Below are 26,305 nucleotides of genomic sequence, written 5' to 3'. Positions count from 1 at the left end.
AGATAAATTGTCCAGAATAGGCAAACCCTTAGAGGTGGAATGTAGATTTCTGGTTTTCAGGAGCAGAGAGAATGGGGGAAATGAAGAATGACTGTCAATGCTTACAAGCTTCTTTCTGGGGTGATGAAGATGTTCCAGAATGAGATCATGGTATCGGTGGCATAACTTTGTAAATATATGAAAGCCACTGAATTGTATATTTTGAAATGGTAAGTATTATGGTATGGGAATTATAACTCAATTTAAAAAAAGAAGCTATCGAGAGGTTTAATTGAGGGTGAAGGGTAGCAGCATTTGATACGGCCAGATTTATATTTTGAAATGACTATTTTAACTGCAGTGCAGAGATGAATTAGCGGTTGGAGGTTCGGGCCCCAAGAGAAGATCAGAGACACCAGTGAGGAGCACTGCAACAGTCCAGAGAAAGAGACAGAGTTAAAACCTACGAGATTTATTAATGGGCTGGATTTTAGGGACAAGAGAGAGAGAAGTCAAGGATATCTCCTGGCTTTGGCTGTCTCCTTGCACAGTAATTTGGACTTTTACCTGGCACATGTCTTAATAAATGGCACTCATAGTTTCAAAAAATCAACTTATAATGGTAAAATGCTGCATACATTTTAATTATTATAACTAATCATGATATACTTGCCTTTATGATACTGATAATGAGGATGTGGTTTTTGGAAAATTAACGTAGACCTAGTGAGCTTGTGAGAGACTGTTTGAAATGCTTGCATTATCATCTTCTTCCCTCAAGATAGTGTTTGAAATCTATTTGGATTCATGGTGTCTCATGTTGCGATTCTTTGGTGATCTCACTGTCCTTAGTCCCAAGAAGACTCCTGGGTCGCATCCAGGTCAATGGCTTTTTAAAGAAAAGAAGCCAAGTGAAACAGATTTGCTACACCAAGATGGTCCTCTTCTTCATGAAAATGTACGCAAAGGAGTTAGTGACTTCTGCAACTGGGCTACTTCTTTTGTAAGTTAGTAGTAGGATTTACAACCTACTTTTATTTTTTTTTAATTTTTTAATGTTTATTTTTGAGATGGAGAGAGACAGAGCATGAACGGGGGAGGGTCAGAGAGAGAGGGAGACACAGAAGCGGAAACAGGCTCCAGGCTCCGAGCTGTCAGCGCAGAGCCTGACACAGGGCTCGACTCACGTACTGTGAGATCATGACTTGAGCCGAAGTCGGATGCTCAACCGACTGAGCCACCCAGGCGCCCATCAACCTACTGTTATTTTTTAAGTTTATTTATTTTGAGAGAGAGAGAGAGAGAGAGAGCGAGCTTGAGTCTGGGAGGGGCAGAAAGAGAAGGAGAGAGAATCCCAAGCAGGCTCTACACTGTCAGTCTGGAGCCCGATGCAGGGCTTGAACTCACCAACCCATGAGATCATGACCTGAGCCAAAATCATGAGTCTGGTGCTTAACAGCCTGAGACACCCAGGCACCCACTTACAGCCTACTTTAAAAAATTTTTTTTTCCAACGTTTTTTATTTATTTTTGGGACAGAGAGAGACAGAGCATGAACGGGGGAGGGGCAGAGAGAGAGGGAGACACAGAAGCGGAAACAGGCTCCAGGCTCTGAGCCATCAGCCCAGAGCCTGACGCGGGGCTCGAACTCACGGACCGCAAGATCGTGATCTGGCTGAAGTCGGACGCTCAACCGACTGCGCCACCCAGGCGCCCCCAGCCTACTTTTTAAAGTCAAGCTCACGGGACGTCTGGGTGGCTCAGTTAGTTAAGTGTCTGACTTCGGTTCAGGTCGTGATCTCACAGTTTGTGAGTTCAAGCACCACATCGGGCTCTGTGCTGACAGCTCAGAGCCTGGAACCTGCTTCAGATTCTGTGTTCCGTCTCTCTCTGCCCCTCTGTCGCTTGCTGTCTGTCTCTCAAAAATAAACATTAAAGTCAAGCTCGGAGTTACTATTACTAAAAAACAGTGTTCACATATGATAAATAATCAAAGTCATAAAGGAATCTTTATGACTCTGTCACCATTTGTAATAGAAATGTGTCCTGTAGGTGATGTTTCTGGAAAGTTTGCAAACTTGCAGCCTATTCAAATGTTTATTGTTTATATGTCACATTGCTGTTGTTTCTTTCTTTCTTTTTAGTGGCTCTCTTTCTTTGCCATCTTTATTGAGATATAACTGACATATAACATTATGTAAGTTTAAGGTGTACAATGTGATAATTTTACACACACACACACACACACACACACACACACACGTTGCAAAATGATTGCCACAATAGGGTTAGTTAATACATCCATCTCCTCATATAATTACCTTTTTTTGAGTGCAGTGAGAACATTTAAGATCTACTCTCTTGGTAACTTTCAAGCCTAAATACAATATTGTTAATTATAGTCACCATGCTGTAACTTAGATTCCCAGAACTACTCATCTTATAACTGAAAGTTTGTATACTTTGGTTAATAACTATTCATTTCCCCTACTCTGTTGTTTCATATCTTTATTTTCTATTTCAATGTCTTTCTTTCTTTCTGTCCTTCACTCCTTCTTCAACTCGTTTTTCTGTTATATTTAAGTACTTGGGCAGTTATGCTTAACTACAACCTTCACAAAAGGTATTTCTGACATAAATGGATTTTTGACTTAGTTATTAAAGTCTTTTCTTTCCCTCCTTCTAAGAACCTACTTATTTGGTTGTGTTCCTGAGTCCCTGTAGATATAGATTCCTTAGGTTTTGACTGGATTTAAGACCTTCTAGGATTTGCAATCTTCCTTCCCTTTTTTACAACATTAATCAGTTTTAGTCAGTGTATTATTTAGGACTATTTCATTGGCAGGTGACTGAAATATAGTTCAGACTGGATTAAGGTAGAAAGGGAACCATCCAGGGAGTTTCAGGTATAGCTGGATCTAGGTGCTAAAACGTTGTTAGGCCTTCTCTCTGTCTCTTGGCTGCTCTCCTCTATCTGAATCCATTTATCTGATTTCAGTTTCAGGTGTACAACATAGTGATTTGCCAGTTCTATACATTTGGCTATGTTCATCACAAGTGTAGTTACCATCTGTCACCATAAAATGCTACTACAATACTATTGATTATATTCCTATATTGTAGCTTTTATCCCCATGACTTATTCCTTCCATAACTAGAAAGCTGTACTTCCCAGTCCCCTTCACCCATTTCGCCTATTCCCCCACACCCTCCCTCTGACAACCACCGATTTGTTCTCTATTTATGGGTCACTTTCTGTTTTCTCGTTTGTTTGTTCATTTGTGTTGCTTTTTAGATTCCACACATAGGTGAAATCATATGTCTTTCTCTGTTTGTCTCAATTCATTTGGCACAATACCTTCTGGATCCATTGATGTTGTCACCAATGGCAAGATCTCATTCTTTTTTATGGCTGAGTACTATTTCAGTGTGTGTGTGTGTGTGTGTGTGTGTGTGTGTATCACATCTTTATGCACTCAGAAGTCTGCTTATGATTAAACCGACTGAATTTTTCTCAGCTCAGGGACTCATGCTGGCTGGTGCTAAGTTGTCTCTTTTCTTTTTTTATTTATTTAAAAAAAATTTTTTTTAACATTTATTTATTTTTGAGACAGAGAGAGACAGAGCATGAACAGGGGAGGGGCAGAGAGAGAGGGAGACACAGAATCCGAAACAGGCTGCAGGCTCTGAGCTGTCAGCACAGAGCCCGACGCGGGGCTCGAACTCACGGACCGTGAGATCATGACCTGAGCTGAAGTCGGACGCTTAACCGACCAAGCCATCCAGGCGCCCCCTAAGTTGTCTCTTAATGCACTGACAAAGCCCTCCGGAGTCCCAGAAGTTCTTGTCTCTGGTAAATGCTGACTGAGCATTTTCTACCTCTCTTCCAAGCTACCTCTTCTCTAGCCATAGTCAAATGCCTCCCTTAGATTAAAGAAGAATTTCACCATTTGTCCTTGATTCATGCAATGTGATATTCTTCCAGGGAAGTTCAAACATTGATGAAGAGTTCATCCTGAAACAGTTTGACATTGACTACTGGAGCAAACCAAGCCATGATGTGCTCCACACAATGAGACTCCACCAGGTTCCTCTGGAGCTAAAGAAACTGCGGGAGCCACGATTTTTCCAGAAACTAGACTATGAGCAGAAACACCGGAAACTGCAGGTAATTGCCAATGAGGAGAAGTCTAAAAATCAAGAAAACGCAGTTGAATTAAAACCTTAAATGTTCTTGATTTCTGGTACTTCAGCAGGGCATTGGCTTTTTTGAGTAGGATTCTTGAATTTTTTTTTTTTGGTGTTTAATAAATATTTGTTAAATCAATGAATATTTAATATATATAATAAAGCCATTTATACAAACAAGGCATGCCATTCAGCATTATTGTTATAACTGAATAATCATTGTTATTTCTATGTGTTTATAGGTTGACATCCTCTCTCTTGTTGTGTTTTATATGTTGAAATCCTAACAGTTGATGGGAATATATATGAATGTTTATTAATCCAAGAGTTGAATGCTGCCATTAATGATCATGAAAGTTGTTTATTCTGTGTAAAGAATTCTTGAATTTTGGGGAGAGTCTTAATGACCACAAACCATTACTCTTGACCATATGTTTGCCTAATTTTTAACAAATGGCTCAGTTCTTCAATACCTCTTGCCCGAGAAGATAGAAGGAAACAGAGGAGAAAAAACATTCTGTGTTCCTAAGGGAAGAAGTATGGACTCAAGTTCTTTTCTAGTTTTCTACACAATGTACAGCTGCAAATACATATACACACGTATCAAATTGTATCAGTGCAACAATAGATTTAAGTACCTAAGTGGTGGTGGGGGTGGTGGTGAGAGTGGAGAAGCTCCTTTCTCTGAAAGTGAAAAAGAATATATTATCTCCAATTTCCCGCTGTCTTTTACATGTAATCTTTGAAGCTATATTTCTAACGTATAAACATATTAACTTTGTCCTTTATATTTGAATACAGTCAGCTGATCTGTTTTTACAAAGGTGATGTTTTCCATCCTTGGTTCTGTTGTATAAAGTTTATGAAAACTATGCATTCCAGCACTAATATCAGCACTTTAAATTTCCCATTTCCCCCTCATATTTCTATTTTTTTTTTTTTTGAGAGAGAGAGAGAGAAAGGGAGAGAGAGAGAGAGAGCATGAGCACAAACAGGAGAGGGGCAGAGAGAGAGAGAGAGAGAGAGAGAGAGAGAGAATCCTAAGCAGTCCTAAGCACTGACAGTGTGGAGTCAGATGAGGAGCTTGAACTCATGAACCATGAGATCATGACCTGAGCCAGAACCAAGAGCTGGACACTTAACCAACTGCGCCACCCAGGCACCCCCCCCCCCCACCCCAACCTCATCTTTCTAAAAGGTAAAATGCAAAGTGATGCGGACAGGCAAATCATGTCCATCACACCTGAGGTCTGAACCACAGCTTGTCCTGAATCTGTGCTGAATCAAATTGCTCAATTCCCTGTATGTACAATAGTTGCACAACCACGGCTCTATAAACCGTGGTGGTTATTGCCAAAATTGAACTTTTGACTGGCAGACAGAGGGTCACTATGTAAAAGTTCAAATACGTTTCTATATGGTATCACTTTCCTTCCGCCTGGAGGGCCTCCTTTAACACTGCTTCCAGTGTCGATCTGCTGGTGATTGAATCCTTCAGCTTTTGTATGTCTGAAAATATCCTTATTCTGCCTTCCTTCTGAAAGATGTTTTTGTGGGTATAGAATGCTCGGTTCACAGTTTTTTATTTTTATTTTTTTTTTGGTACCTTAAAGATGGTGTTCTGCTGTCTTGGTTGTATTGTTTCTGGTGAGAAACCTGATGCCCTCCTTGTCTTTGTCTTTCTGGATGTGTGTTCTGTGGCGACTTTAAAGATGTTCTCTGCCACTGGTGGTGGGTGATGTGATTATTATATACACCTTGGTATATATTTCTTGTGCTTGGGGTTTGTTGACCTCTTTGATCCATGGGTTTATAGTTTTCATCAAATTTGGAGACATCTTGACCATTATTCCTTCAAACATTTTTTTGTCTCAGCCCCTCCCCTGCCCCCTCCAAAGACTCCAATTACGTGTAATTAGGCTGCATGGAGTGGTCTCCCAACTCAGCTGCTCTGTGAAGCTTTTCTTTTTCTGTTCAGTTTTGATTCTTCTTTTTCTCTGTTGCTACTGCTGTCTTTAAATGTTCTAATCTGTTCTTTCTGCAATGTCTAATCAGCCACTGATCCTGTCTAGTGTGTTTTTCATCTCATACATTATAATTTTCATTTCAAGAAATTTGACTTGAGTGTTTAAAAAACCATTTCCATGTCTCTCCTTAATCTTACACATGAGGAATGCAGTTATAATAACTGTTTTTGATCTTGTCTGCCACTTCTAACATCTGCATCGTTCTATGTGAGTTGCCATGAATTGATTTATTTCTTCGTTGTGGATCATGTTTTCTTGCCTCTCTGTATGCCTGGTGATTTTTTAGTAGATGCCAGACATTGTGGATTTTACCTTATTTGGGCAGGGTATTTTTATTATAAACTTGAGTTTTGCTCTGGGATGTGGTTAAAGTTATTTGGAAAAGTTTGATCCTTTTGGGTCTTGGCTTTTAAATTTTGTTAGGAAGGGTTGAAGTGATGTTCAGTCCGTAGCTAATTCTCTACAATTGCGGGAAGACCCTTCAGTCTCTTCTACCCAGCGTCCTGTGAATCTTTAGGTTTCTCAGAAGGGAACAGGCCAGGGAACGGTCCCTGGCTCTATGTACATGCCGGGCACTGTTTCTTCTAATCCTTTTGGTTGGTTCTGTCCCTGTGCTCAGGTCGTTTCCTCCCCTACATGTGCTGAGGGAGACCCTCTACAAACCTCTGGAGTTCTCTCTCTATGCAGTTCTCACATTCTGTTCCTCTGCTGCAAAATGTAACTGCCTTGGTCTGGACTCAATTCTGTCTTCTCAACTCTGAGCGTCTGTCTGTGCAGTGGCCTGGAAAGTCGCTCAACACAGTGAGCTGGGACAATTGTGGGACTTACCTTGTTTGTTTCTTGTCTGTCAGGGATCCCTGCCCTTGCTCTTTGATGTCTAGTGTCTTATAAGCTTTTACATTTATATTCATATTTATATTTATTCCTGTTTTCCAGTAGTTGCACGTAGAGGGGTAAATCTGGTCCCTCTCCCAGAAGTGGAAATTCCCATGTTTTTGTTTTTGTTTTTGTTTTTGTTTTTTACCCCACATACTCTCAGGCCTGTTACACTCCTCTTTGGTCTTTAAAACTCTGAGCTTTCCCACTACCTTACTTTTGCTCACAGTATTCTCTGTCTGAAGTGCCCCTCTTTCACGTCCACTTTCTTATATCTTCCTTTAGACACAGGTCATATGCCAGATTTTCTCTGGAGATTTTTCAGGTTGACATTACTTTATTCTTACTTCTGATCTCTCACAGCAGTCTGTGCCTCTATTCCGCATCTCCCTTTCCCCTGGATGTTAATCCACCCATCTGTCTGTATAGTCCTTCAACAAACATTTCTGAGTATCCACTGCCGTGTGCCGAGAAGTGCTGGGGACAAACGAAGCTGACATGAAGGCCTGTTTCCTGCACTTAAGGAGCTTACAGCTTAGTTGGGTCAACAGGCAAATGATGAACTGTCATGGCATGTGGTCATGGTTCATAGAAGACATGGGAAGAAGTAATCAATTCCACCAAGCACGGGCTGAGGGCGGGATTCAGTTAAAGCCTCCCAGAAGAAATCACGTTTGTGCTGAGTCTTGAATGATTACCAGTCACCCAACAGCATAACATATTTCAGAACTCATATCTGTACTATAGATTTCATCCCCTCCTTTTAATGTTTTTCTTCTCTCTCCTTCCTGCCTTCCGTTTATTCAGTGATTCTCAGTTGAGGGTGATTTTGCCCCCCTTCCCACCTGGGGTTATTTGGCCATGTCTGCAGATGATATTTTTCGTTGTCACAATTTGGGGGAGGCAGTGCTACTGGCATCTAGTGAGGAGAGGTCAGAGAGGCTGCTGAAGTTCCTACAATGCACAGGACAGCCCCCTCCCCAACCCCCCAACAAAGGACTATCCAGCTCAAAGTGTCAATGATGCCAAACTTGAGCAACCCAATTTTCATTCAACAAATAATGGGGTGCCTGGGTGGCTCAGTCAGGCGTCTGACTTTAGCTAAGGTCATGATCTCGTGGATCATGAATTCAAGCCCCAGGTCAGGCTCTGTGCTGACAGCTCGGAGCCTGGAGCCTGCTTCAGAATCTGTGACTCCCCGCTCCCCCCTCCCCCCATCTCTGTCTCCTCCCCAGCTCATGCTCTGTCTCTGTCTCTCAAAAAATAAATAAACGTTAAAAAAATTAAAAAAAACACAAATATTTGTTGAGCACCTATTATGTCATAAGTATTGCTCTAGATGCCCAGGGGGTTGTATCTGCGAAGAATCTCTGAGGCTTACATTTTGAAAGATGAGAGGTGAGACAAGCAATGAGAAGAATATATAGCATATGAAATGATGATCTGTACTGTGAAGAGAAATGACACAGGGAAGGGAGACAAGGAGTGTTGTGAGGTGGTTGCAATTTTTCAACAGTATGCTTGAAACGGAGGGATCAAAGTGCTGAATCCAGCTCTGAGAAGGGATTTCCCCTCCCTCTGCACTGTCCCGTCCTCTCTGCTTCAGAAAGACGATCTGACCTGACACTAGAATGACCCACACATTGTGCCTCAGGTTTTTTACATTTTTAAAAAATGTTTATTTATTTTTGAGAGAGAGAGAGAGAGAGAGAGAGGCAGAGTATGAGCAGAGGAGGGGCAGAGAGGGAGACACAGAATCCGAAGCAGGCTCCAGGCTCTGAGCTGTCAGCACAGAGCCTGACGCGGGGCTTGAACTCACAGACCGCGAGATCATGACCTGAGCTGAAGTTGGATGCTTAACCGACTGAGCCACCCAGGCGCCCCTGTGCCTCAGGTTTAAATGTGAGAATAGAGAGGAGCAGAATCTTGGTGGTTTCATATTTGCCTTGCTCAAGAGTTAAACCCCTTTTTGTTATGAGACATTGTGGGTATTACATCTACACTGTCAGGCTATGATCCAACAGATCTCTTTACATCCTTCCTGCACTACTGAGGAAAGGGAGAAAGAAAGGAATGACATCTATTCTCCCTTCTCTTTCTCTCTTCCAATCAGAGGCAAGAGATTGGTGTTAGCAATTTTGTTATTGTTGTTGCTGTTGTTGGATAGCATTTTGATGAAAAGTAGTATAGCATTTATAAGGTTAAGCATGGTGCTGGGCGCATAGTAAGTCTATAACTCATTATTTTGGTTGACTAAGTATTGTTTAAGGTCATTACCCCTTCAGTGAAATATGTGATTTTTATATGATTTCTAGCTGCTTTACATAACTTTCTCCTTTAATGTTTCCTACAACCCTATGGATGGATACTATTGTCTCCATTCTGCAGATGGAGAATTAACTAATTTGCCCACAGACTCATAGCTACTAAGTAGGGGAGGCTGGATTTAAACCCGGGTTTGTCTAAATGCAAAGGCCATGCTTAACCATTACATTATTTTCTCAATTATGAAACTTTCATGATACCTTTGTAAGTCAAAGCATACAGAAACTTCATAAAGTTTCTGTAAAAAAAATAAAGCAAGGATCAATCATAAGCTAAATATAAATGCTACTGCTTTCAGGGCACCTGAGTGGCTCAGTCCATTAAGCGTCTGATTCTTGATTTCTTCTCAGGTCATGATCTCATGATTTATGAGATTGAGCCCCATGTCAGGCTTTGTGCTGACAGCAAGGAACCTGCTTGGGATTCTCTCTCTCCCTCTTTTTGCCTCCACCCCCCACCCCCGCTCTTTCTCTCTCAAACTAAATAAACTTAAAAAAATCCTTCTGCTTTCATAAGCTAAATCTTAGACTTATTGAAGTGACAAACATAAAAAAACCTAATGAAGTTGGGAATTATGTTATTTTCTGTAGAATTCTTATAAACCAAAGTATGTGAAGATGAAGTATGGAGCCTGGTACCTGAACACCAAGTTGTGGAAAAAGCAAAGAGCAGATGAACCTTTGGTTGACCCTATGGTCTCATGTAAAGCTCAAGATGAGAATTTTAAAAAGGAGCTGCAGGAACGGGTACGTGTATGTGCTGAGATTTGATCATCCGATTGCCATCTCATGGTGAAGTTAGAGTTCTGGGTGGAACAGAGGTTCCAGAAGGTCTTACTGCTTGCGTATTGAACTCGGCAATGAGAAAGCCAAGCCATTCTATGAGGTTACACATATACACATTATATGTGTAGTAAGTAAGACTTGAAATCTCCTGGCTTTATGGTAGACACAATGTCTCAAAAGATGGGGCAACCATTCATCATATACCTAGCATTCTTGGAACAATGGATTCTATGGATAAATTGGCTGTTCAGAGGGTGGTGTGACCTGGTAGGACCACCCCAGTACTCAGAGTGGATATAACGTCATGGGTTCTCTTTGAGTAAATACATGTGAAACTGGTTTTTATGTCAGCAGTGGGTGCCTGTTAAAGAGTTCAAAACTGCATTGAGGAAGCTTCTTTATGCAATTCCCAGAGTTGCAGCACCTGTCTAGGAGAAAAGGGGTAAAGGTTAATAAGCACCAATTGATACTGCAAAGCAACAGACACACATAACAAGTATGTGCTCTAATTTTACTGCAAATAAACTCTGTGCCTGCCCAGCCTTGTGTACATGCCTCACAGACAGAAGATACTCATTGTAGTCCTGGAAATTTGGAAATAGTGACATGACACCTGAATAGAACTCTGATAAGAATATTTGTGACCCCTTCTCTTTTACGACAGGTCCAAAACTTTCCCCAGATAATGATGTGAAAACACTTCAAAACAAAATGCCATACAGATGTGCTGACTCATTCATTCAGTAATCACTCACCGATTGCTTCCTTTAGATTGGAAAGCTGAGGCAGGAAGGATGGTCACTTTTATCTTTTCTAGTAGTGTATATGAAATTCTTATTTTTCAGATGTAAGGCATGACACAAATTTATGAGCACAAGATGCTTACAGAAGCCAAAAAGTAATGTAAATAATGTTCAGTAGAATTTCTTGGCATATGGTCTTTGAGCAAAGTATCTAAGTTCATGTGAATTTAATACATAACACAAAACTATTTCAGTTGCACTTTAAACAATAACAAAACATGAATAATGAATAAATGAATAATTCTCAATGAATCAAATATTGCAAAACAAAAATAGATGCAAAACTTTTGTTTTAAGGTGTCTATAAGTTCTCTTTTTAGAAATATGTTCTTAAAGACTAATTCTTAAAGGCGTAAGGAATTTTGCAAAATTATTCTATTTTGATGGTGAACACGAGTAAAGATGTTTGCCACAACGGTGACAGTCAGTTTATGAAAAAGAAGTAATGTTTAAATTTTGGAAACTCAGTTATATATTACAGTAAAAGATTGTTTACCAGGCAGCTTAGACATAGGGAGGAGTCAAAACAACGGGATAGTTCTCTAATGATGTTTATAAATCACACTTTTGTACTTCCTGAAGATTGAATTTCCCTGTTAACTTTAGTTGGTGCCACTTGACTATAGCATCCCAATTCACAAGACACAGGAGTGACAGGATGTTGGGAGGGGACAGTCACTATGAGGACTTGGCTATCTTGCTGGGAACACATGACTTTGGTATGTTCTTGACAGAGTTCCTTTGGAAGGTGAAATGGTTTTAAAGAACTGAATTACAATGACATAAACTTATCCATCCAATTTTCAAATTCAAATAAATGAAAGGTAAAACCAAAAAGATATGTGAATGCCCCAAAGATGTTGGGACTGCATCCAATCTTTTCTGATTATCATGCCCTTTGAAGTTTAAGTCAATCAAGTGAATTTACAGGTGTGATTGGCTCTAGTCAATGACTTGTGAATTGGGCAGCATCCCACCTAACAAATAGAAGGGTGCTCCAAAGAGCTGTATAAAATGGAAGGCTTTTATAGGCAGAAATGGGCTGGGTCAAGGAAATTATCAGCAAAAGAAAAGATTGCTCCGGCAAGGTCTCCTTTCTAAGGTGGAAGCACGGGGTCCTATGCAGAGTACATCACTAGTGCTGATCTGGAAATTCCAGACTAATGGGTTTAAAATTCCACTCCTGGGGGAGCTGAAACTGCAATTAGATTAGGTATTAAATCTTGGTGGCACTTAACGTAAGTGACTCCGTTTGCTTCTTTTTCTTTTTAAGTTTATTTATTTATTTTGAGAGGGAGAGAGAGAGAGAGAGAGCACAAGTGAGCAGGGAGGGGAGGGGCAGGGAGAGAGGGAGAGAGAGAATCCCACACTCTGTCAGTGCAGAGCCCAAAGCAGGGCTCAGTCTCACAAATGGTGAGATCGTGACCTGAGCCAAGATCAAGAGTGGGACGTTTGAGCCACCAAGACACCCCTCCATTTGTTTCTTTTTAACAATGCCCTTCCTTTTCATGAAACTGTCAGCTGAACTGAGAGGTGTGATCAAAATATAAGGTATTAGTGCCAATCTCAGCTAGTGCTCTGTAGTTCTCAAAGCTTTTGTGGATCCTGTTTTTTTCATGAATCTCTGTGGCATTTACAGGTCATGACTTCAGGCTCACAATTTTTTAGTTAGTCATTCTCTTTGTCCCTTTTTGGATGTTCCAGCCTTAAGGAGATCATTTGCTTGGTGATTAGCAGCTATAAACATGCATTTGGAGTTTTTGAGAGACTGGAACACACCAGGGGGATTGTTATGAAAATTCTAAGCAGGCTAATTCCCACTGTTTGGAGTGCTCTTTGGAGCCATGGTTCCTGAGACCCAACTAATCGGAGAACGGAGAACGACCCAGCAGTAAGAGTCACCCTTTGAAGCCAAGTGGCTTGCTCGGTGATGTTATGTAACTGAGTTTCAGCTTCCCAAGAAGTGTTAATCCAGGTACAGCATGTGGTGTTGGCCACAGCACAGACACCTCCTGGCTCAGCTAAAAGCTAATCCTGTTATCAAGAACGACTTTGGCCAGAGAGTCTAGGATCTTTCCTGGGCAGCTCGTGTCTTAGCAATGGAATCTGCAATGTCCCCAAGAGTTAAGGAGAAGTCTCTGGTCATAGTCTGATTTGTATTTGTTCCTAAACCAGAGGTCAGTCAGGTTTTTAGTGCATATGGGAAGAGAATCACCTAGCCTGAAATAAAAAGTCATCCTAAGTGCCTTACAAAGATGGATGCTGCTGCTGAGATCTCTTGGTGAGTGGGGGCAGATCTGATCTTGATAATCATGGGAATGTGGGGGTGCAAATGTATGAAGATTCACATAGATAAATGTGTCTACTTCTGAGCAGGGGTCGACTGTAGTTTGTGGTGACATTGGGAATATAAGAGAAATTAGTCACAGGGAGGACCAGTGGGTCTCTTGTCTCTTGCATGATGACAAATCCAGTTTGACAAATCTGAAAGTTTGCCTCCCTTAACAATGGACTGGGAGAGACAGATGATAGAATTATCTTTCCTGGCCAATGTTAGAGTAATGAAAAGAAATAGAAGAAGAAGGGGTTTCATGTTTAGTCAAATTATGAAATGTTGACTACCCAGTGTTTTGGGTAGAAGCAGTCTACTTTGGTGCCAGATACTTCTCTTTCTCATCAATGTGATTCGAAGGTCTCCAGCATCTGTACAGGACCAGATTTCAAGTGGAGGTTCCTTTAGCTGTGAGATGTGTGTCCAGGGCTCAATGCCCTCTAGTTTTGTAGTAGTGTCAGTGGTCTGGAGTACTTGGTAAGATCCCTTCTAATGGGGCTCAAGGGTTGTCTTCCTCTGATGATGCTTCTAGAGTACCCAATCACCAGGCTCTAGACTGACCAACAGGATCCCTTGAATTGGGATCAGGGAAGTCTTCTTTAATCTGTTGATGATAGGCTTAAGCATCAGACAGTAAAGACAGTAGCTGGTCATACTAGCATGAGACAACAAGGGATCAGCCGAAGGTTGTATAAGACATTGGTCTGCTGGTGACCAGATCCTGAGGAGTGAGTTTATGTTTCCCAAAGGGGGTGCTGCAAACAGTCAGGAAGACCAAAGGCAATACCGTCAGCCAGGGGAGCCCAGTGATTTCAGCCAGTTTAGAAATTTTAAGTTTGGGGATCCCATTAGTTCTCCCAACCTTGCCTGATGAGTCAGGGTGATAAAGACAATGATAATTCCAAAAAGTCAGCAAGGTTTTCATTAAGCCTCACATGATATGTCAAGTCAAATGGGTACTTGGCAATGGGTACTTGATCACTGGAGATTGTGGAAGCTATCCCCCAATGGGAAACAAATTCTCTGACAGTGTCTTTGTACTGTGAGGGCATCACGCTTGCAGCAGGGGAAGGCTTCAAGGAATCTACAACACACAAGTGCAGTGACAAAAACATACTGAAACCCACATGAAGTGGCAGTTTAATGAAGTCCAGCTGCAGCTGTTCAAAGGGTCCAGAGGGAGGAGGTCTGAGGTCTTTGAAGACAAAAATAGTTTTTCTAGGATTATGGACTTGGCAGGTCAGATTGCTGCAGACTCTTTTTGCAATTTTATAGAAGTCTCTCCCCCAATGTCAATTCATAATTTGAGTTCATCTTAAATGCCCAGTGGTGGGTTTAGTAATGCAAAAACCAAAAAGTGGGGTTTGTCAGGGATCCAGGAAGAGCCAAGCAGCTGTCTTGGTTTTCCTGTGGCCCCAATTGTTCATTTAATTTACAGCCCTTGCTTACCCATCTTAATTTCTGACTCCGGAGCAGACTATTGCCATGTTACAAGGACATTAGGATGGCAAAATCTGGCAATGAGGGGTCGTTTTTTTTTTTTTTTTTTTTGCAGAAGCAGAATGGATTTCATCCATATGTGCCACAATATTTATAGATTTTTTTGCTGTTGCCTTTGCATGAAAGTCAGCTGGGGCATTTGCCTGACACTCAGGTTCAGTCTTTCAGTATGAGCCTCAATTTTGATGACAGCAATTTCAGGAGGTGAGAGGATAGCAGTAAGAAGATCATTTACTTGTCCATTTTTGACTGAGTCCCAGAGGACATAAGAAAGCCCCTTTTTTTCTGTAATATGCCTGAATCATGGACGACCCCCAAGGCATACTGGCTATCAGTATTTTAAGTTTGTCCTTCTGATAATTGGCATGCTCTGGAAAGGGCGTGGAGCTCTGCTTGTTGCATGGATGTAGCTTATGAAATATTTCCTCTTTCGAGTAGGTCATGTTCGGTAGTAACAGCACAGCCAGCCTAGAAATCCATTTTTTTCATTTCTACAGTATGACCCATCACAAAGGTTAGATCAGGAGTAAAGGAGTATCTCATCCATAAGGACATGGTATCACAAAATGGGACATTAGTACCCTGTAGTCATGGATTTGCCTCCTTCAGATAGAGGTAGTAACATAGCAGGATTAAGGGTGTTGCAAAGTTTAATAGTTTTTTTTTTAAGTTTATTTATTTATTTTGAGAGAGAAAGTGCAAGTGGGGAAGGGGAAGAGAAAAAGGGATAATCCCAAGCTCTGTGTTGATAGCACAGAGCCTGACGTGGAGCTTGATCCCATGAACTGTGAGATCACTATCTGAGCCAAAATTAAGAGTTGGATGCTTAACCAACTGAGTCACCCAGGCGCCCTAAAGGTGTTGCAAAGTTTAAGACACAGATTGGTGAAAGCAGAAGGATCTCATAGGAAGTTAGTCTACTTGCAAGAAATGTTGTCAATTCTGAGTTAAGTAGACTTTGGACAGTGGGTGAAGTTTGCAAGGAAACATCATTTCCTAGGGTCAGATCTGATGAGGGTTATACTTGCTTTGCAACTGTGACTGTAGCCTTAAGATGGCTACATAGGCATGAGCAATTCAATCAGGTTGTGTACTGTACGAGGCAATAGGTCTACGTTTATTACCAAGCTCTTGTGTGAGCATTCCCAGGGCTTGATTATCCCTTTCCTGCACAAATAAGGTGAAAGGTTTTGTATAGTTAGGTGGCCCCAGGGCAGGCAGTTCTTAAGGCTCTTGCTTTAGTCTCCTAAAAGTCTGTTCCTGTTTGTCTTCCCAAGGAAAGTGTTCAGGGACTGAAATTTTAGTCAGTTCCTAGAGTTGGATAGCTAATAGAGAAAATTTAGGAGTCCATAGGCTGCAGTAGCGAGCCAAGCCTAGTAATCCACAAACCTGTCACCTAGTTGACAGAAATTCCTGGATCAACTTAATTCTTTTGGGAGACAGCTGAATTCCTCCAGGGCTTAGATAATGACCCAGGTAATGAACAATGTCTAGAGATAATTATAATTTTTTCTTAGAGACTTTGTGTCTCTTTTCAGCTAACTGCTGTAGCAAATAAATGGAATCTTTTATGGATTCCTCTTTAGTAGCTGAGCATAGCAAGAGGTCTTCTATATATTGTAAAAGGGTTGATTTCCCTTGGAACTGGAGTGTGCTTAACCCTGGGTGAAGTGCTCTAGAGAGGTGAGAGAGAGCCTCAGTGAACTCTTGAGGCATGATTGTCCAGGTATAGTGTTGATAGTTCCAAGTAAGGCAAATAGATACTGGTTACTGGGGTCTCCAAGGATGTTGAAAAAGGCTAAACAGAGGTCCACGATAGTGGACCATTTTGAGTCTGGTAGAACTTGTGATGAAGGGGTGTTCAGGTTTGGAATGACTGGGAGATGGGGAATAAATGTCTTATTAATAGGTCTCAAATCCTGGAAAAAAATCAATATCCCAGTCCATTAGGTTTCTAGACTTGCAAGACTGGGCAGCTGTTGCAGGAACTGGTACAGGGAATGATTAACCCTGAGCAATTAGGTCTTCTATGGGTTTGACGCCTCAGGCTTTAATGGTTATTGAGGTGATTTAGGGAGAGGCTTAGTTATACCTAGGAATGTGTAACAGCTCAGCTGCTATTTTGTGAGCTTTTTCTAATCCCTGAGATGTTGAAGACCAAAGAGCTTGAATATCATCCATGGGGTTTTGCTGTCTTGCTGACTGCATCCATTTTTGGGCTTCACATGTTTACATGCTGATAAAGACCTGGCATCTTGGTGTCATAGGCACTGATAAGGACTCAGATTCTTCAAAAAACTTTCAGGCTTCCTCCCTAGATTTAGGAATTTATTTAATTACAGCCATTAAATGTTCAGTCGTTGACCAAGAGATAAAAGATAACTGAGAAATTCGTTTGCAACCTTGGTAGTTTTATTTTATTTTAATTTTATTTATTTTTTAAAGTGTATTATTTACTTAGAGAGATATAGAGAGCCAGACAGCCGGAGAGAATGTGCAGGAGAGGGGCAGAGAGAGAGGGAGAGAGAGAATCCCAAGCAGGCTCTGAGCTGTCATTGTGGAGCCTGATGTGGGGCTCCACCTGTGAAATCATGACCTGAGCCGAGATCAAGAGTTGGTCCCTTAACTGACTGAGCCACTCAGGCCCCCCCCCCCCCAGGTAGTTTTATTTTAAAAGGTAACTGGTAACTGTCCAATAGTCTCTTAAGAGTGGAAAGGATGTTCAGACAGAGGATTAGTAAAACATGAGTTGTCAGGTGAAAAAGGATGGGGGAGCAGTAGGAGTTACATCAGTCCTGTGGTCTTTTGTTTTCTGTACCTCTAGTGTCTTTAATTTTTCACTGGCTTTTTGTAACCAAGTCTTTTAATGAGGCTATTTTGGAATCTTCAAACCTTGTGGAGACGTCTGCATACCAACTAAAGTAAGCATCCCATTCTGTGTGTTCAACTTAGACCCTCTTGCCCTCAGGTGCTTTTTTCCCTTTTTAAAAAATGTTTATTTATTTTGAGAGAGAGAGAGGGAGGGAGGGAGAGCATGAATGGGGGAGGGGCAGAGGGAGAGGGAGAAAGAAAATCCCAAGCAGGCCCCATACTGTAAGTACAGAGCCTGATGCAGCAGGGCTTGATCTCAGGGTCATGAGATCATGACCTGAGCCGAAATCAAGAGTTGGATGCTTAACCAACTGACCCACCCAGGCACCCCTCTCAAGAGCATTTTCAAAATAAGTGATCTTGTCTAATTGGAATGTTCCCCATAATGGCCATTGTTACTCTAGGTTATTTTTAGTAAAATTTTGCCATTTTGCTAGATATCTGCAGTCTCTGGGACCATAGTTCTCAGACATTAAAATAGACAAGCATGTGGGGAGGTGGATCTCTATATCCAGAGGATCCAAAGGATCCCATTTCTTTTAGCTAGCAGGTCTTTGGGTTTCTTGGAGCTAAATTGATACTCAGATTGCCTATCACAGAAGTCCTCTTAAAGTGGCAAGCACTGTAACAACCTTTAAATGCTCAACCCCACCCCACCAATCTTTTCCGCTCAGCTTCTGAGATTATTATTAGCAACTAGCCCTTATTTAATACTTAATACCTGAGGCCTCCCCCTGGACCCATCCAGCCCAAGTCAGGCCCAGAGCAGCTGAAATTGGACCCAGTCCAATCCCAAATCAGACCCAGTCTGGTTTTGAAGTTGGACCCAGTCCAACTCTGACCCATAACCACTAGAGTTCCCTGTGTGGAATCTGGAGATTAGAAAAAGGATTGAACCAGCAGACCTGAAAGTATAGGGACTGTGGACTGATCCCAAACAAATGGGGAACTATAGCTGCCACCAAGCAGTTCCCAACATGGATCTGGTGATAGAACCAAGGGCGGGGCTTTCCAGTGGAAGGGAAATGTGGAAAGCGAGTTAGATCACCAGCTTGATGCAGGGAGCGGAGCTCAGAACTGAAACCAAGTGACCAATGGCCCTCAGAAGCAGCAAGAGAATGAAGTGTTCTCAGGCACCATGTCTGTTTCTTGTTGTTCCCCAAAGCCACTGGAAGTCTCCTTTGGTCCCCCTGCTGCCACCAAACCGTCAGAGAACAAAAATTCAACCAAGTTAATTTGAAGATCTAATTGCCTTTATTCAGTGATCCATGAATTGGGCAGCATCCCATCTAACAGACAGAAGTGTGCTCCAAGGACTTGCACAAAATGGAAGGCTTCTATAGGCAGAAATAGGGCAGGATAAGGAAGTTATTAGCAAAAGAAAAGAAAGGATTGTTTTAGGTAAGGTCACCTTCCTTAGAGGGAGGGGCTGGGGTCCTTATGCAGAGTACCTCACTAGTGCTCATCAGAAAATTCCAGACTGACTGGCTTAAAATCCCACTCCTGGGAGAGGCTGAAATGGCAGTTAGGTTAGGTGTTAAATCTGGGTGGGGCTTAACAGAAGTGACTCCTTGTTGGGGCTGTTGTTCTTTTTTAACATCTAAAAATTGTGGCTATTTGTCCTGTGGGAAAAACACTCCTGTTTCTTCCTCTACTACTCTCAGTTCTGGTCACCAAATGTATCCAGTTTCCCCCCTCACCCCCAAGCAATTCTCTGATTCACCAGACATCAGCTGGTGTCCTCCAACTTAACTCATTTCCGACACTCTACCTGGAGTTTGCATCAGACCCCACAGGTTAAGGGCTCAGTCTCGCAACACTGCCCTCACAATCACAAATTGAGATTATCACCTGTGCTTCTGACCATTCAGCTGGGATTCCCCCACACCTCCTCCTCAGGTTCTATCATCTGCTCGAAAACTTAGGAAAACAACTTACCAGATTATGGCTTTATTATAAAAGGATATAACTCAAGAATAGCCAGATGCACAGAGCGAGGTATATGAAAAAGGGTGCAGAGCTTCTGTGCCCTAGCCAGGCACACCACCCTCCTGAAATCTCCACATGCTCACCAGGCTGGAAGTTCTCTGAACCCTATCCTTTTGGGTTTTTATGGAGGCTTTCATAAGTAGGAATGGTTGTTTCAATCATTGGTCACCAGTGATTAATTCAGCCAGAGATTTCAGGGTGGAGTCAAAAGTTCCAATACGTGGTTGTTTCCTCTGGCAACCTGACCCCATCCTGTGGCCATTGAGGGACTTTCCAAAAATCACTTCATCAAAATAAACTCTGTTGTGACTAAAAGGGGCTAGTTGTGAAGAACACAAAATTCTCCTTTCATCTTTGTGGCTCTTATTAGTTGGAAATTGCCATGGTTTTAGGAGCTCTGTGCCGGGAATGGGAAGAAGACCAGATATATTTCTTATTAAAAATCACAATATTGTCCAATGGAGTAGTACTCAGCTATCAAAAAGAATGAAATCTTGCCATTTGCAACTACGTGGATAGAACTTGAGGGTATTATGCTAAGCGAAGTCAGTCAGAGAAATACAAATATATGACTTCACTCATATGAGGAATTTAAGATACAAAACAGGTAAAGGGAAAGGAAGTAAAAATAATACAAAATCAAGGAGAGACGCAAAACATAAGACACTCTTAAATACAGAGAACAAACTGAGGGTTGCTGGAGGGGTTGTGGGTGGGGGGATGGGCAAATGGGTAAAGGGCATTAGAGAAGACACTTGTTGGGATGAGCATTGGGTATTATACATAAGGGATGGATCACTGGAATCTACTTCTGAAATCATTATTGCACTATATGCTAACTAATGTGGATGTAAATTTAAAAAAAAAATTTAAAAAATCATAATAAAAAAAAGAAAAGAAAATCACAGTATTGTGCCTGAGTGGCTCAGTTGGTTAAGCGTCTAACTCTTGATTTCAGCTCAGGTCACAATCTCATGGTTCGTGGGATGGAGCCCCACATCAGTCTCTGTGCTAACAGCACAGAGACTGCTTGGGATTCTCTCTCTCTCTCTCTCTCTCTCTCTCTCTCTCTCTCTCTGCCCCTCTGCTGCTTATCCACGTGCTCTCTCTCTCAAAATAAATAAATGAACATTAAAAAAAGATAAAAATAAAAATCACAGTATCATACTTATTAATCTCAAAAAGGTTAGATTCCAGACATCTTGACTTAATAATTGTCTAATTGCTAAACTGTATTGCTTATCTTTAATACAACGGTAGAGAAAGGAGAGAAAGTTGGACATCTTTTGAAAGCCTTTATATTCACTGATTTGAGAACATTATCCACACATACACTCCCAGATGAGGAGGAAGTGATTTAAAATAAGGTACTTCATAAAGAGCTTAAATGCTTTTAATTAGGACAAGAATGAAATCAAGCTTCTGACAGCTGACTTTTTTTTTTTTTTTTTTTTTTTTTACATGTGATTCCTCTTTTAGGGGGAGTTACTTGCAGACCTTCATGGAACAATTGCCTTTAAGGATTTCATTCTAAGCAGGGGCTACAGGATGCCGAGTGTGAGTAAAGGGTCATTTCAGAAAGGCTTGCTGAGGGGCTCCCGGTTGTTGATAGGGCAGAGTCAGCACCCTCTCCAAAGCAAAATATGGTTGAGTCTTGAACGACATAGGCTTAAACTGTGGTCTACTTACACATGAATTTTTTTTTTTTGATAAATGTAGTATGTTACTGTAAACATATTTTCTCTTCCTTATGAGTTTCTTAATAACATTTTTTCTTTAGCTTACTTTAATGTAAGAAGACAGTCTATAATAAATATAATACACAAAATCTATGTTAATCAACTGTTTATGTTATCAGTAAGGCTTCTGGTCAACAGTAAGCTATTGGTAAAGTCTTTGGGGAGTCAAAGCTTATACACGAAGTTTCAGCTGAGTGGGGGGTTGGTGCCCCCAACCCCTGTAGCAATGTTCAAGGGTCATTAGTACTTCTCATACCAGGACTCAGGTTCCTGGAAGGAAGGGCGTGCTTTTCCCTAGACAAAGGCCCAGAGATAGGATTTGGCTTTTGCTTTTTTTATTCTACCTATTTGGTTTCTGCTGTCAGAGGTTCTGTCTTCCTGCCGACTCACCTGTCTGGAGTTTGGCCTTAACAGGGGCAAAGTGGAAGGGGTCTATGTGCAGGGCATGTATCTTGCAAACTCTGTTACTCAAACACTCTGAAGTCACTAGGAAGTCTTTGAGTGTCTTTTACTTCCACATCTAAGGACAGAGAGCTATGGCTCGGGTCAGGACAAAATGGAGCTGAGATTCACAATAGGAATTAGCCTGTGTGGGTCAGCCTTGTGTGGAAACAGACTAGGACAAATGTTCACTTCCCAGGGGCCCACCAATATCTTTGTATTTTTCCCACTTTCTCTCACCCCTCATCTAGTTTCTCCTCTCTTAACTTGTAAAGCTAGCCCCAGCTGCCTCCCACTTGGAGCGGCCACCTTTGGAAGGCCAGTTGCAACATGGGTGGGGTGGGAGGTTGGCAGAGTGGACCATTTTTAGCAGAAGGGCCTCAGAGCCCAGAGTTCTGTGTCCAGACCAGCCCTGTCACCACAGCAAGAAAACAGCTAGTCATGCTGCCAAAGTCATAGCTGTTAAGTCATGTGTTTATTCAGGGCCCTCTGTGTGCACATCCCATGAGTCTTTAGGAAGCCATGCAGCCAAGATGGTCAGAAGGTTGGGAGATGGGACACTGGATTTCTTTTTTCCCATGAATGATACAACTAACAATAGCTTATACTTACTGGCAAATAAATATATTGACAAAACTCAGATGCAGACTGGTTTCAAAGTTAAATGTGAGGGGAAGTCTAGAGTGTGAGGAGAGAAGGGTGAAAAGACTCCATTACAGAACTGGGATGAGGGGTGCCTGGGTGGCTCAGTCGGTTAAGCATCTGACTTTGGCTCAAGTCCTGATCTCACAGTCTGTGGGTTCGAGCCCCATGTTGGGCTCTGTGCTGACAGCTCAGAGCCTGGAGCCTGCTTCAGATTCTGTGTTTCCCTCTCTCTCTGCCCCTCTCACTCATGCTCTATCTCTCTCTGTCTCTCAAAAATAAATAAAAGTTAAAAAAAAAACTGGATGAAATATCTCCTTTAGCTTTGAGCATCAATAAGAGGCCTGTGAGATATATTTACCATACTTATATACATTTATGTACTTATAACTGCCTAATCTGTATGTGAGGGTCACATAAATGTACATTTGCATACTTACATGTGTGAAATATACAATATGTTGATAATATTTTATATGATAACATGATTGCACATATTATAGATTTTATAACATATATAAATGCACTTAAGCACAAGTATAATTATGTGATATATATATGATAATTATGTGATATATATATAAATGTGATGTGTGTGTATACACACACACATATATATTCCTCTTGCCAAAGATTATATATAATCCTTGTTTATATATATATATATATATATAATCCTTATATATGTATATATATGTATATATATATGTAAATATGTATATATATGTATATATATATGTAATCCTTGTTTGCTGTTATAATAACTCAGTTCTGTCATAATATTTTTAGTGGCAGAACTCAGAAGTTTTTTTTTCATTTTGATCTGTCCCCTTTTGGTTCTATTCATTTTGTTGATGCATATTTAGTTCAACTTTGGGCAAAGTTGACTATACTCTTTTAGCTGCATTAACTAAAGATAGATGATGCCCCTGACCACAGCTGAGTCCTCTGAGAACCCCTGTCATTCAAAACCCTGGAATATATCTTCTTCCTTTATTCTTACATCCCATATCATCTATTTTATCAATATAATTTCAACTAAAAGAGAGGAGGGAATATATTTTACTGTATCTATTTCATAAATATGTCATACATATATTTCACATATGTATGTCATATATACATAAATATTCCCTTTTTACTCCCATAAGGTCTATGTACATTGTACATACACATTCATATGTTACATGAACATAGGTGCTTTACACACATTCCAGCATCTGCTGCTGGATTGTCCACTCTATTCATTACTCTTGGCTTCATTCTGTCTGCTACACAGATGGGTCCCGGGTTTTTAATAGAAGGGATGAGCAGCACAAGGCTTTGTTGAGCTTGAGCTGAGCTGGGCTGGACTCGGGCAGAGAACAAATGGGAATTAGATCTAGGTATTTCTGATGCTGTGAAACTACCTTCCAAAGTCCCACATCTCTCGTGGCCAATTACCAACATGAGATTTTGAGTACCAGAAGGATATAGGTCCGAGTGTGAGATTGTGAATTTGTGTATGGTAGTGGCTGTGGGCAGGACTGTACAATTTTTGTTTTCCAATCTAATGAAGGTTTACTCATCTTTTGTGTTTTTTTTTTTTAAAGTTCCTTGAGAAGATGTACATCAGGAAGGAATGTTAATGTGAGTGTAATAAGACTTCTATAAAATAACTCAAGCATAGAAGAATCTTGGGAGGATGATTAGACCAATTTTATTTACTACATACTTGGCTATTTCTCTACCTCATTTTTAAACCTTAAATACAATTTATGAGTGTTCCGTGGTTGTACAACTTTGACTTGGCAACGTTCATAATTTCATACCTAATACAAACATTTCACAATGGCTCTCTGCTTCTGTTAATCAGTATCTTATGTATCATATCAACTGTGAGATCAATATTCACATATAGTCTTCTCATATTTTTGTGGCATTGTCAATATAACATAGTTATATCAGCTATTTGTAAAAAACGTATAAAACCATAATAAAAGCAGAATTACTCTATTGCATTTTCCAATAGTATTATTTTCCTTGGTTTTGAGTGAACACCTCCTTTATTCTTTCTTTAGAATATTATTTTCTTTAATTTTGAACTAAAGACTAAGACATGTTAGTCTTGATAATAAATGTCATAAGTCATAAAGTTTAATGGTGGCTCAAGATGATATATATTTCTATTTTTTAATTTAAAAATGTTTATTTATTTATTTTGAGAGAGAGAGAGAGAGCGCGCGCACATGCATGAAGGAGGGGAAGTGGGAGAGGGAGAGAATCCCAAGCAGGCTCTTCACTGCCAGTGCAGAGCCCAGCATGGGGCTTGATCTCACAAACTGTGAAATTATGACTTGAGCAAAAGTCTAGAGTTGGATGCTTAACCGATTGAACCACCCAGGCGCCTCTCAGAATGATATAGATTTTTAAGTTAATTTTCCAAAAATTATTTTTTGTTTAAAATGTTAATGCTCCTGTTAGGAAAATCAGAAAAAGTAAACTAACAAAAGTAATATTGAAAATGTGACTAATTCCTGTAGAGTCAACAATAACCACTCTTAACTCATTGGAACATATCCTTCTAGATCTTTCTCTATGAAACCCACTGTGTAAAATTTAATCAAAAAGGGAATTTATTAAAAGCATATTGAGTCCCAAAGTTTTCTGAGTTACTGAATCTGTCTTCAAATATAAAGTTTTTGGGTGATGACCTTTCATCCTTAGGGACTGTCCTGATTTCATCTCAATCATCTGTATGTTGTACTGACTACATAGCAATTGTGCCATAAAATGAGTCTTTGCCATGCCCTCTGTGAAGCCAGAGTTTAGGGTGACGGAGTACATGATAGAAGCATGAACCCCACAGTTTCAGCCCACTCCTGTAAATTTAGTTACTTAGTGAGAACCAGTGTTGGGTAGAATTCCATGGCAGTGAATAAACATTCAGTACATCTATCAGTGTTGGTGTGGGCAGAGGTTGGTTACACAGGAAAACAAATCCAAATCAGAAAACGTAGCTATTCCAGTTAGGCCACTTTTCTCAGACTTCCTGGATGTTTTCAACTCATCACACATGCCCACATGTATGGTAGCCCACAAGAGCAACAGAAGGACAGCTGCTCCTCCCGCACGCCCAGTGGAGGAGGAATCTGGTTCGATGAGACAGGCTGGGGCAGGATTTGGGCAATCAGTGCTGGGATCTGACAGTCAGGTGCTGAGTAAGAAGTGGTGTTGGCAGTGGTGGTCTGGAGAGAATCTACTTCTTTTTCTGGCCACACTGCTCCTGGCTTTGTTACATTCATGCCTAATTTATATCAGGCACTCAGGTTTAGTTTTAATTGCCGGACAACTAAATATTCAACAGGAGCAGAAGCTAGATCAGCCTTGGTGAGGGGAAAGTCCAAGTTGCTGAAACCCACGTATAGTCTGCATTTCTGCCTCTATGCCCACATTGTTCATGAGATCACCAGGCAACGTTGGAGTGCCTGGGGAAAGAAGTGGGCTGACATCCAAGGCTAGGTAAGCCTTTTCACCTGATTATTGAGCACTTCCTCTACAGTGGAGACCTTTGGTGGGTATTCACGAAGAACCAAATATCCTCATACTCCAGAGGATCCATTCTGAGAGATCCCCTGATTACCTCTTCTCCCAAGCATCTTTGTCACCATCAGCCTTGCATCTGTGATCCTTCCGAGTCTGGCTGCTGAGCTAAATCCTCAGCTACTGACTAGTATAGGTGACATGTACACCTCAGACCATTTCTCCTTTCAGACAATGTGGTCAACAGGATGAAATCCTAAGAACTCGCCCTACTGGAAAATTCTCC

At 41.0% G+C, this 26,305-nt stretch overlaps 1 protein-coding gene across 2 annotated transcripts in view; it reads left to right on the top strand.

The window, feature by feature from the left end:
* The window catches only part of FAM47E (family with sequence similarity 47 member E), a 36,685-nt gene extending 12,188 nt beyond the window's left edge, over window positions 1-24,497 (top strand). Inside the window, exons 4-8 of one of the 2 annotated variants that reach the window (XM_019467094.2) lie at window positions 832-982; window positions 3,965-4,147; window positions 9,986-10,141; window positions 21,155-21,232; window positions 24,090-24,497. In XM_019467094.2, coding sequence (XP_019322639.2) covers window positions 832-982; window positions 3,965-4,147; window positions 9,986-10,141; window positions 21,155-21,232; window positions 24,090-24,125 — 604 coding nt within the window. In that variant the 3' untranslated portion in view covers window positions 24,126-24,497. Of the gene's footprint in view, window positions 1-831; window positions 983-3,964; window positions 4,148-9,985; window positions 10,142-21,154; window positions 21,371-24,089 lie in introns of those variants that run through there. The other variant, XM_053901473.1, reaches the window with a different exon arrangement.
* Window positions 24,498-26,305: the final 1,808 nt, after the last annotated feature.

Source organism: Panthera pardus, unplaced genomic scaffold (assembly GCF_024362965.1).
Source record: "Panthera pardus isolate Hobbes unplaced genomic scaffold, ASM2436296v1 HiC_scaffold_13, whole genome shotgun sequence".
Lineage (NCBI taxonomy): Eukaryota > Metazoa > Chordata > Mammalia > Carnivora > Felidae > Panthera > Panthera pardus.
Note: the sequence above shows the minus strand (reverse complement) of the source record. Positions and strands in the feature narration are given on the sequence as shown.